General features: G+C 39.2%; 1 protein-coding gene across 5 annotated transcripts in view; it reads left to right on the plus strand.

The window, feature by feature from the left end:
• The window catches only part of LOC307003662 (kinesin-like protein KIF21A), a 52,889-nt gene extending 42,752 nt beyond the window's left edge, over positions 1-10,137 (plus strand). For all 5 annotated transcript variants that reach the window (XM_079622370.1, XM_079622372.1, XM_079622371.1 and 2 more), the window contains 8 exons: positions 20-142; positions 1,621-1,757; positions 2,990-3,164; positions 3,270-3,425; positions 5,898-6,015; positions 6,293-6,463; positions 7,853-8,052; positions 9,397-10,137. In XM_079622370.1, the coding sequence (XP_079478496.1) occupies positions 20-142; positions 1,621-1,757; positions 2,990-3,164; positions 3,270-3,425; positions 5,898-6,015; positions 6,293-6,463; positions 7,853-8,052; positions 9,397-9,454 (1,138 nt within the window). In that variant the 3' untranslated portion in view covers positions 9,455-10,137. The remainder of the gene's footprint in view (positions 1-19; positions 143-1,620; positions 1,758-2,989; positions 3,165-3,269; positions 3,426-5,897; positions 6,016-6,292; positions 6,464-7,852; positions 8,053-9,396) is intronic.
• The last annotated feature ends 3,048 nt before the right edge of the window (positions 10,138-13,185 follow it).

A 13,185-nucleotide genomic window follows, 5' to 3' on the forward strand; every position in this document is an offset into this window, starting at 1 on the left:
GCTTTTGTCTACTGTGTAGCTCCAGTGCCAGATCTCCCACAGCTACAGAAAAGAAGCTTGTGGACCGCTCGCCCCTCACCCGCAGAAGAGCTCAGGACAGGAGCCAGAACCCTGCAGACAAAACCAGAACCCTGGACAAACCGTAAGAAACGGCTAGCTTTACAAGAATTCCTCCTTCCAAACATCTTTGCTAAATTTGTGTACAGATGTTCTAAATCTCTTGCATTGCTAAAGTGATCGTCCATACTGTCGTTCAGTGAACAAGAACAAAGTTTACTAAGGCTAGCATCAATAGCATACTAATACTAATAATTAGCATTAGCTGTCCCACGTAGCAGAACTCTGGCAACCATTCAAACAACCAAGAAACCACATAGCAAAAATGCTAAAAACCACTTTAGCAACAACCTAGAATAACAACATAGCAACTTTATAAAGCACTTAGCATTACAAAACCACTTTAGCAAGTTTTGACAAAAATAATTCAGTTCTGGGGCCGATGTGTATATATATATATATATATATATATATATATATATATATATATATATATATATATATATATATATATATATAGCGTCTATCACTCCATTTTAAAACATGTTTTATACATGTCATAAATACTATAACATAACATTAATACTATTGCCATAGAATTTGGTCATAAATAGGTATCTTAAAATGCAGTGTAATGTTGCAATCAACCTTTTAAGGTGGGGTCACTTTAGCAAAATATTATGGGCAAAAATGGTCCTATTGTCGATATTGTATGATTATGTGAATAGCTATTGAGAAGACTGGATTTCAACCATGAAAAATTTGGATTTTTGCAGGCGAAATCCAGTTATCTCAATTGAAATCCAAACAATTTGCGTGAGGACGAAAGATTTCAAGAATTGTTTAAGTTGGGCATGTGGATTCTCCGTGTTGACCTACAGAAAGCCGTTTGTTTTGAAAGTAACCTCTATGTGAGCTGTGCTTTATTCAGTTGAACATCATTCGCCCTCACACAAAATTTCTAGTCCTGTGGATTCCAAATGAAATGAATGGATTTTGCCGTGAAAAAATTACATTGGTAATTGACCCTTCGCAGGGAGCTTGATTGACAGGTGATCTGACCAATCATACTTCGCCATCCGCCATTTTGTCTGACAAAGCAGTCAGGAGAGTTAGTAGATTAACATGGGAGGATTTGAACTTGAGAAACGGAGTGTACTGACGCCTTTCCGCGGTTAAAACAACATTCCTTCTTATGTTCATTCATGTTTATTTGATGCTAAAAAATGAACTAGAAGAGATGATCGGTTCATGAGCAGCTTTAACTGATGCTCTACAGCGATCTGTCAGACACATTAAAGAGCCACAAAACCATAATTTTTTTTTTTTTTTTAAAGACCAAATTTGAAAAGTGACACTGTTTAATATCAAAAGTAAGCTGGTCTGTCCTGTCTGTCAGCGTGTTGTCAGTGTCCGCGATCTATTTTTCACTGCTATGATGCCTAAAAGTGCTGTTTAGCTAGGCTGCTCACTACAGTTTGGAACAGAACCAGTGTATTTTATTTAGTTTGGTTTGATTAAGCGTTTCATGGATTATTATTGTGTTTTTTTTTTTTGGTCCAGAGGTGCGGTAAGCCCAGTTCAAGCGTCCCGCTCCAGCCGAGCAGCCAGACTGCAGTGTGTGCACGTGGCCGAGGGTCATACCAAACCCTTGCTGTGTGTGGACTCAACTGATGATCTGCTCTTCACCGGCTCAAAGGGTCAGACACTGATCTTTATTATTTTTACGTAAAAATCATAGCCTCATAAACATGTCTTTGCTACAGTAAAATTACAAAGTAGCATATAATTAACCCTTCACTAAGGCCCTGTTTATACGAGAACGCTCGTGGGTGAAAACGTAAAAATATTTGATCGGATGTGCCTTTCGTTTACACGGCGATGGCGTTTTTGGGGCTTAAAAACGCAAAAAAGTGAAACCACCCTCCAGAGTGGAAATCTTAAAAACGCTCCACCATCACGTTCCCGTCTAAAGGGTAAAAACGCAAAAGTCTGCTAGACAGTGAAGTCGCGTACGCGTTTACGTCACAGGCATGCGCCAGTACAGGAAAATAACAAAACATTATCAAACTAAAATATAGCATTAATTTCATTGACAAAAAAAATAAGAATTCTGAGCGACACGCAAAGAGCACATAGGGTTAAAGCGCAGCTTTACCGTATTAAACATGAAAAACTGTGTCAGCGGCTATTTCACTTTCAGTGCTTCACATTGCCATCTAGCCGCCTGGAGTGCACACTACATCGAATTTCACACACTTTTGCGTCACCATATGCACGCAGATTTCCCCCCCATAACGCTCGTCTAAACGCAGAATAAAAAGTGATAACGCAACGCCACTTTTGCGTTTTCTCTTCAGATCGTTTCCGTGTAAACATAGCCTAAGAGTCACACTTAGCTGGTCATTTAATATACAATAATGACCATTTGACTATATTATTTTACGTATTATATAGTTGATTAACTAACAGATGAATAAAAGCATGTGCATTACATTTATTTGAGTTGAAATTGTTAGCTAACTTAAAAATGAAGGTGTCACATTCAATCCTTCGCTTCTAGCTATATTAATTGAGGGGGTTGGTTTGGAGGGTGAATTAAAACATTCAAACCACAGTGAACATAATTTCTGTAGAACTCTGTATACTAACTATAACTCTAATGAGCATTTCAGCTGTTGGCGCACTGAAAACTAGCAATGCGCTAGCAGCATTTGTACTTTTTAAGCATTTATATTCAAGCCATTCCTGTATTTACGATAGCTTGCTAACTCTACTACATTGGTTTTTATATTCTGTAACAAAATTTAACCAGTCTTAGATGCAAGGAGTTTCAAGTCGTTACCCATAATGCATTGCTAGTATATACCCCCTACAATAATTACAAATAAACATTGTTATATTTGCACCCATCCCTTTTTTTTCATCTCAGATCGCACATGTAAGGTGTGGAACCTGGTAACGGGTCAGGAAATCATGTCTCTTGGAGATCATCCCAGCAGTGTAGTGTCGGTCCGATACTGTTCCAGCCTGGTCTTCACCGTCTCCACTGCTTATGTCAAAGTATGGGACATCCGTGACTCTGCCAAATGCATCCGCACACTCACGTGAGTCATTCTGGTACTGTTTAATATATTAAAAACCACTGTTCTCTAAAGCTTCTAAATATTTTTACCTATGGTTGCTCATTTTTAGCCTTTTGTCTCCTTTAGTTCTTCTGGACAAGTGTCCCAAGGTGACACGTGTGGGAGCAGTTCTGTTGCCATTCCACCAGGAGAAAATCAGATCAATCAGATCGCCCTCAATCCTTCCGGCACATTCCTTTATGCTGCTTCAGGCAACACGGTCAGGATGTGGGACTTGAGAAGGTATGACCGATTTCACCACGAGTGTCTAGAAGTTCTTCTCAGTGCTAAATAGGGACTGTAACTAATAAAAAACGCACGTGGGTAGAGTTATCTTCAAATATACAAATTAAACTGTATTTGATGGGACTCAATAGTTACTAGTCAATACTCTCAATCGTTGACCTGAAAGAGAAAATGGACTGTAGAAAACCAGTAACCTGGGGAGTGTTTTCCAAAAGCATTGCTAGAATCAAATGTTGGTAATGGAAGACCATAGTTGATTGTGTTTCAGGAAATCATTGGAAATCATTGCGCATGGTCTACCATGTACCAAGTCTAAACACTACCGAAGTCCGTGTTGTGGCAAAAATTCATCAAACAAACATCACTGCGTAAGGGAGACTCAAAATCAAATTATAAAATAGAAGTATTTATTCTTGCAAGAATAGGAGCAGTCTAATACACAGTTGTTACCCTGTGCAGAAGAGTGACACACCCTCGGACAGACTCAACAAGCTTTTATCTAAGATTCAAGGCCTTCTTCTTCAGAGCCCTCCTCCCAGTAGTCTTCCATTCAGTAATTTTCCATAGACAAGGAAGCCATAACACTAGTTTAGATTCGTCACTAAGCCCCCCCCTGCATCAAATGGCCTTCTGACATCTAGGTCAGAGGTCCTTGTTCGTCTGTTCTCTGGAGTGTCTCTCCCTTCTGCCTTCCCAGGTACATAAACAGAATCTTCTCACACTAACAAGTGAGAGTCACACATGTGACATTCTTTGAATCATCTATATTTTACTAAAGATCAATGAATATCATAAAATCGCCACTACATCCGTTTAAAAAAGATGGTCTTGGTTACGCTTTATGTGAACTCCTGTATGGCTCACTGCTGATATGAAGCAATCGTACAAAAGTGAACCGCTGTTGATGAAATATGATTTGGTAAAACTGTGTGTTTGTTTGTGTTCTCGCTCACTGACAAGCGGGACTGATGCAATGCAAGCAGAGAGAATGTATATCTCATTTTTTGCTCGCCTTCAGCAGAAATGGACGTTCTTCAGAACATTTGCAGTAAATTTAGGGCAGATAGACACACATGCCGTTATCTGTTGACGGTTTGGAAACAATACTAAAGGTTAACAAATAAAAAGCATTGCCTAGCAACCGGGGTAAACGGAGGACACTTTGATGTTGCAAATGTACTATGGTTTGGAATCATTGAACAGCATCAACACAATCCAGCGGGGGCAGAAAACCTGCGGTTGAATCAAACACCTGTATATAAAGCAAAACAGTGGAGAACAAAAATAGTGATGTAGTCCTCAGAGGCAATGTTCATTATTTTATTACTCCACCAACTGATGTAATTGACGTCAGTTTGATATTTGGATAACAACAGATCATTTGGGAATTAGTCATAACTAGCTACTAATTTTTCCAATGATGGATCACAATAATGTTGTTGTATCCCTGCACCCCTGATAGCTAACTAACCTGCTAACCATCTAGCATGCTAACTAAGTATCAAACTAACAGAAACATACTCTTTAAACTATATAATACTACTTCACCTTGCCGTTTCGGAGAGGCTCTGACCCAGTTGCCTACCTTTGTGAAATTCACTCGCTTGACCATTTTTTCTGCTTCCAGCTCATGAAATTTAAGAACTGACTGCTCACTTGCTGCCTAATATATCCCACCCCTTGACAGGTGTCATTGTAACAATATGATCAATGTTATTGACTTCACTTGTCAGTGGTCTTAGGCCCCGTTTACACGTACATGGTTATTTTGAAAGACATTTCCCTTCGTTTGTGCCCTTCGTTTACACACAAACGGAGAATTCACCTCTGAAACCGATTCTTTCTAAAAACTCCGGCCAGAGTGGAGATTTGGGAAAACTTTGTTTGCACGTTTGCATGTAAACTGAGAGAAACAGAGTTTTAGGCAGCCGCCGTCACATGACTATTTTCGGGATTCTGATTGGCTAACCTGTGCTTGAGCTTCTCGTTACACTGCCACCTACAGGTTTGGCATGCTCTTGACGTCATATACACGGGTTTGTGTAAACTAACACTTTTCTGAAAACTGACAGGTGTACACGATGTTATTTTTGAAAACGTAGAGGGGTGAAATGTCCTTTTATGAAAATTGCCGGCCATGTGTAAACGTAGCCTTAATGTCGATCAGTGTATGATGGGCACATACTCCTATTTTTTAGCATCAGACTACAATTCCACCCAGTTGGAGGAATTCAAACCTTTTTGAGCAGAATTTAGAACATATATTGTTTTCATTTGTCAAGAGTCTCGTAGTGACAAGGCACACGTTTCTACTTGAGTTTTTTTGCGTTTGAAATATTTGAAAGTTCAGTAGCGTGTCCGATACCAGGTTTTCCAATGAGTCCAATCCCTAGTGTTCTGATTTTAAGTTGTATAATGTATTCCAGCGCTAAGTCTCCATTTACACATTATCCTGTTGTCTTTCTACAGGTTTGTATCTACTGGGAAACTGGCGGGACATCTGGGGCCGGTAATGTGTCTTGCGGTAGACCAGATGGGGAAGGGTCAAGATGTGGTCATAACAGGCTCAAAAGATCACACCGTTAAGGTACGTTCAGACATTCTAACATTCTCTCCGTGAACTAACATAAGAGCCCCTATGGGTACATATGATAATTTTCACCTTTTGCTCACAGCTCATGCACAATTACACAAGCTGTTGCAGATAATTAATGGTTGCTTGAACAAAAACGTTAGTTTAAACCATTAATATACTGTAGCCTCAAGCGCAACCAGAAACAAATCGAGATGCCTTTGGGCTCCGATAGATATGCTTTTTTGGACTTGTTCTGTATCCCTTAGGCTTTTATTGTATTGTGTTGCAGATGTTTGAAGTTGTGGAAGGTACCCAGGGCAGTATCAGCGGCGCACATCATTTCGACCCAGCCCATAAGGATGGGCTGGAGGCTTTGGCCATACATGGGGATTCACTTTTTACTGCTGCCAGAGACTCCTGCATTAAAAAATGGGACCTAGCCAGCAAACATATACAAGGGGTAAGTACCTGATGCAAGAAAAGGCAGATTTGCTGAGTGGCGGTAAACGCTCTGGATGTGTTCCAGAATCATGTGATGCTGTCTACCTAAGCAGCATTTTTAGGCATCATTCCCAAAGCTAAACCGGTTCCATTTTGCAGCAAAATTGTGGTGCCTTCTTAAAAGATCTTGTTCCGACAGCATTGTGTTTATAAGTCAATCTTTGAGCTGAGTTAAAAATGTCATTCTCATGGAATCGAGATCAAATGTATTGTAAATATACAAAAAGTCGGTAGATAAGCGATATGATAATCAGGGCTTGACGTTAACACCCACCAACCCGGCAAATGCAGGTGGATTTCAGCAGTGGCGTGTAACAGTCACTCCTACTTGACACTTTGGACGGTTGAATTTTATTATGTAATAAATATATTTTACGATCGTAGTCTTTTAAAAAGGCATCTGAAATAATAAACTAAGTGAAGTGTTGTCAATAATATCGATTTTCGATACATATCGATACTGAAAAATCTGAAACGATTCCAATACTCATTTCCCGCAGAATAGATACAGGATACCAGCTCGCTCTCTAATCTCTCAGACAGCGAGTTGACACACAAACCCGCCTCCTCTCACTCACTCGTTTCATTTGCTCTGGATGAATATTGTTGGCGTTACAGGGGCCAGGGCTTGAATTTCCGCGTGGGATTGCACGTATTGCGCATAATTTGACTCATTCCTGCAGATTTTGTGCTCACACCTAAAGTGCGCGTGCATAATGCCACCTCTCAGTACTAAATTTAGTTATTTTTTGCTGCTTCTTGCAGTTAAACAGTCAAATATGAAAAACATAATGTCAAAATGCTGGTCCTGTGGAGTATTCATGTAAACAAAGTCAGTTATAACTCTGTGTTTTAAGTGAACGTTAACAGTTGAGAAAGAAAACGCATGTGTAACAATATAATGGATCCGTGCGCCAGTCTTAAAGTGACAGCAGCCTAATATACCTGCTGCCAAATTATGAGATAATATTACAAATATCTACATCAATGTCAAAATTGTGGTCATTGAAAATGCTGAGTGGCTAGTAACTTTGGAAAACCACTAGCCACAGTGGCTGTTGAGCAACAAAGTTAATGTCAAGCCCTGATGATAATGCTAAACTCCATTTGAATCAATTTGAAAGCTATTTGTTAGCATTCCCATTCATCTCAGTAGCAGGTTTCAGGTCCTGAGGACAGCGAGTCAGCTCACTAGGATCTGGAACAGAGTTGATTTTTGTTTATACCTAAAAATAATCTATAAATGACTCTTAACTATCACGCATTAAGACACTGACTAATGTAAAACCCTCACAACCAACTTTCAGTCATCCTGCTATAATCGATTTGTTTGCATGTGTTCTTGTAGCAGGTAGAACGGGCTCACTCGGATCTGCTGAGCTCTCTGGCGGTGGTTCCTGGCTCCAGTGCTGTTGTGAGCGGCTGCAAGGGCGGACTGCTCAAATTCTGGCACACAGACACGCTCAGAGCTCTGGGAGAAATAAGGGGTCATGACAGCCCTGTCAATGACATCTGCACAAACAGCAATCAGCTCTTTACCGCCTCAGAGTGAGTGACAGGCATTTAAACACCGACACACAGACAGAAAAACACAGATAAAACCATAGCACAGGAAGCCACATAACAACCTAGGTTAATCAGAATACATGACTTGTAACGTAAACGCTGGTAATCAGTTGGTATTTTTTTTTTATTCTATGTCCGGACATGCAATGGTTAACGAGTCATAAAATTCCCAAAGTATTAAAATGATTGTACATAATCTGAACATAATTGGTTTACTTATAACCTTACTGATGACGAGGTGGTAATTTGATGGTCATGAAACTTGGGGCTTGCAGTGTTGTCATTACATTATCAACTAGTGACTCGTGAAATTACTAAAAAGTACCAATTAATTACGTGACTGGTACATTGTGTGTTAGCTGAGTAATGGGCTAAAAATGACTAGAACACCCCAACAACTGCATAGCAAACGCATAGCAACTCTTCGCTAACCAGCCAGGCAAATACATAACAATGTGCTAAAAACTACTAGAACACCCTAGCAAATGCAACATAATAAATACATAACAGTGTGCTTAAAAAACAACAGATCACCTTAGGAACTGCATAGCAACACCTTGGCAACCACTCTGAACTCTTTTGCAACCGCATAGCAGCACTTTGGTAACCACCCAGGTCCCAGGCAAATACATAATGTGCTAAAAACTACCAGAACACCCTAGCAACACCTTGGCAACCACTCTGAACTCATTTGCATTCGCAATTTCACATAGCAACACCTTGGTAACTGCCCAGGTGAATACATAATGTGCTAAAAACCGGCAGAACTCACATGCAAAAGCATAGCAACAACTTGGTAACCTCTCTGAACTCTTTTGCAATCGCATAGCAACACTTTGGTAACCACCCAGGCAAATACATAATGTTCTAAAAACTACCAGAACACCCTAGCAAATGCATAACAACACCTTGGCAACCACTCTGAACTCTTTTGCAGCCTCTTAGCAACACCTTGGTAACTACCCTGGCAAATACATAAGTGTGATCAAAAACCACCAGCTCACCCTAGCAACTGCGTAGCAACACCTTGGCAACCACTCTGATCTCTTTTGCATCCGCATAGCAACACCTTGGTAACAGCCGAGGTAGATACTTAACAATGTGCTAAAAGCCACCAGAACACCCATGCAAATTCATAGCAAGCACTTAGAACACCTTTGCAACCATATAGAAACACCCCAGCAACCACCCACAACAATCAAGCATCGTGGTAGCATTTGGGTAGTTACCACTCACATTTTGTTTCATTAAAAATAGTTGCTAAACTGCATTGTTGTTCATCAGATTGTTAATCTGAATCCTGGCATTTGTTTTTGTTTTCCACAGTGACCGGACAGTGAAGATCTGGCAAGTGAAAGGATCTTTAGAGGACGGCCTTTACTGACTCTAAGCACCTCTGATGAGAACAGAAGGTCACTGTGAAGGTTTTGGCTTTCCTGCAAGAATTCCCTCTACCGACGTGACGCTTCTTTCCTGAAACTCTGCTTCCATTCCCGTTTTGCAGTGACTCAGTGGAGAGCTTCCTGTTGTAACTGCCGTATATTTCCTCATCTACAGTGTTGAAGTGCCCTGTTTAGCTGTTGCTGACCGTAATGGGGGATATTGTAGGTCAATAAGTGTTTGTTCATGTGGGACATTCCTAAAGCTGGGCTTTGGGCATCACAGGCTGCCATATGAGCAGTGCGTTTTAGAAGCACATGTGTTTGTGAACGTCATGTTGACTGGACTTAACCGATATTCTTTTAAATTATTCATTAATATTGATGTCAGCTCTTTCCAATGTTTGTTGACTCTTTTGTGCGAATCTTTCCATGTAACTACAACACATCACCAGTCTCAATGCAACCATACAGTGGTCTTAACTGCACTGGAATGGTACCATGAAATTTGCACCGCTATCTCTTGTCTACTTTGTGTTTTATCTTTTATACAAAGCCTGGACTGTTTCTTTTTCAATTTTCTGGTTGAAACCTTTTAGTACGCTGTACAAACATTTTTCCTCTGATGTACTGTAGTTATTATCAATGTCAGATGGCAAGTGAAAATAAACTACATCTGTCAAAATCCCACAGGTATCTCTGCCATTTTTCAGTCAGGCCTTATTCAGGGCAGCAACATGATATGAAAGCGAGGATGTCATAGACTTACCGTGTTTTCAATGGCATTCACATAATAAAGCTCCTAGAATAGATAGATCAATTATAATTCTCCACAACTCTTGTTTTTTGAAGTTTTTTGTCTTCTGAAATGTATTGGAAATAAGTTTTTTTGCAGTGTTTCGTCAGCTGAACACTCAAAGATGGCGCTGCTGTGAATAAGGTCTATAGAATGATGAGCTTGAAGGAATGTACACACTGTAAAGTAAAGCAATGAAACTGCAATTTCAGAGACTATCACTAGGGGGCAGTGCACACACAATGGACTGTGAACTGGCATAAACAGTATGCATATGGATGGCCACACACACACACACACACAATCCAGAAAAATAGGATTTTTGATATTGTCTGTAATGGTAATGCCATATTATTATTATTTTTTTGATAGTCAAAAGGTAGGATATGCCTTTTTGGGAGTTTCTGAATTACCATATCTTACTTTAAAACTCTCAGCTCTTAAAAAAGCAAATAATATATATAAAAAAAAAATAGTTTTGTAATATTTCTATTATCTTCTATCGATTTAATTAATCATTTTATTAATATAAATATGTGCTTGGTGTGATCACAGCTATTGGAAACAGCATTTGATAAACAAATAAAATCAAATATTGTGCACAAATGCAAATTGTTAAAAATATATATAGATTATTATAGTGATTTTTATTATTAACATTATTATTATTACTTCTTAGAAAAGTGCAAAGTACAATAACAGCTTTCATAAATTTATTGTGGAGAGGAAGTAAAACAAAAAGTCCCAAAATACTGAAAATCTGGCAAAATGTAACATTTTAACACTTTTTAGGAAATTAGGAAAATGGAATTAAAGTGATACAATTAATTACTTATTATAGGCTAATCTACCCTTCAAAACTATAATGATTGCTTAACATTTTTCCCCTTTAAAATGATGCTTGGTGACATAATGAAATAATATAGCATTTAAAATATTGATCAATGCAGAATATAAATGTACACTTATTAATCAAAAACAAAACTAAAAAAAAAAATCTGTGGAAGCCTATTATGCGTTTGAGCCAGGCCCGCTAAGTTTCCTTTTAAATTACCTTTGACCCCAAGCCTGAGGGGTCACCCATGCACATTTTATTTTTAGTTGTTACCAATTCATGTTTATTGCAAATCTATATTATATAAGGTGGTTAAATCAAGTGATTAAAAGAAGCTACAGACGCTTTGACAAATTAGATGCAAAGTATGGCTCTGATTAAAAATATAAAACCACAGATCCATCACTCTGAAATAATTATCCCTACAAATATGCTCTCATTAGTTTCATGATGAAGTTTGAAATAACCTGACACGAAGAAACACTCGTTCTGTCTGTTTATGAACTAATAAAACCTTATGTAAGTGAGTATCCGATTTAGTTTGTTTAATTGACACACTATATATTTTATGCTAATGGGACACGGGGAAAACATATTTTATTTGTCCTAGTTACACTTCTGCATCGCATGTGGCCTGTTGCTCAAAAACAAATTTGGAGTAGCCTATTAACCAAAAATTAAATAAAAAACGAAAAACCGCATTGACTTTGGAGCAATGGAACCGGAAGTGCAGTGCGCTAACTGATTTCTGTATTGTTTTTTTATTAATTCCTGCAGCACTTAGAGGACGGGAAGGAACTAGCCGTTATAATGCCGTGACCGTCCCGTTGAACGGACACGGAGCAAGTCCTTCTCTTACAGCAGCTGTCTCCATCTCGCAAGGCGCTCATCTAAATTTAGAATAAGAGGGAACTCACTCAGCTGTGAGGAATCTCTCAGCTCGAGCACAAACACCATCACGTCATCCTAACGTGCTCTGCTGTAATGTCCGTCAGTCATCCGCTCCTCACTGGAAACATGGCGAGAGGATACAGGATTCAGACCTGTGCGAATTCAAAAACTCAATATAAAAACCATACAGTCTCTAAGTAAATGAATACCTTGATGATGAGAGTGTGTCTAATAAATCAAAGGTCTTTGTTCTTCCTGGGGAGACATGCTGATTGATTTAAAGGCTATTCCTGATGAAGCCATCCACTCTCGGATGGAGAGATAATGAAAATGACCCGCTGAGATGATGAGGAGGTCTAATATTTCATCATGCTTTTTATTATTTGTAAACAAGTGACATTAAGATAAAGAAAAAAAGATGGCTGATTGGCCAATGCAGTTTTTGTCATGGCCTAAAATTCACTGACAAAAGTTCGAAATCACCTACTGCCACAGCATGTATTGCATTTGAAATTATATGTAATTATATAATCAGGCAATATATCAATATATCCCATGAGTCTGCCAAAGCATCAAGGTTTTACTTGTCACTGGAACCGAGTACAGTGTAGATTGGGGGAAAGCAAAGGTTTTCTGTTTACTTCTCAGAGCGCTCCGGTGTCACAATACTAGCAGTCCGCAGATGAATATGAGTCGAGAGATTCGAAAACAGATGAATTTGAAAAGAAAATACACTCAGATAATCTAAGTCCACAAGACAGCGTGCCTCTAAGCACAAACCGTGACACAAACAATAACCGACAGTGAACTGAGAACTCAGAGGAACTTAAATCTACACAGATAATGAACGGAATACAAACAGGTGTGATCGCATTAATCAGTAACCATAGTAACGAACAAGCGGCGGGAAAATGAACAAAGGAAACAATGCTGAGCAAACGAAGTCAATGGCCGAATCCGAAATCGCCCCCTAAACCCTCCTTCGCTATTCCCTGCGTTAGTCAACTAATACTGTTCACTTGAAGGAGTGAATGAAAACGAGTGAGCGAATATGTACAGCCGTTGAGCGTACATTGGGTGTACACTCGTTATTGCAGTGCAATGGGGGATTGAATAAGTGCGGTCAATTATGTCCACTATGGTTTCTGACACCATTACGAATGACTGTCCCCTCAAATAGGGTGTTATATACGGGGCAATTTTGGATTCAGACA

Source organism: Phoxinus phoxinus (assembly GCF_949152265.1).
Source record: "Phoxinus phoxinus genome assembly, chromosome: 9".
Classification (NCBI taxonomy): Eukaryota; Metazoa; Chordata; class Actinopteri; order Cypriniformes; family Leuciscidae; genus Phoxinus; species Phoxinus phoxinus.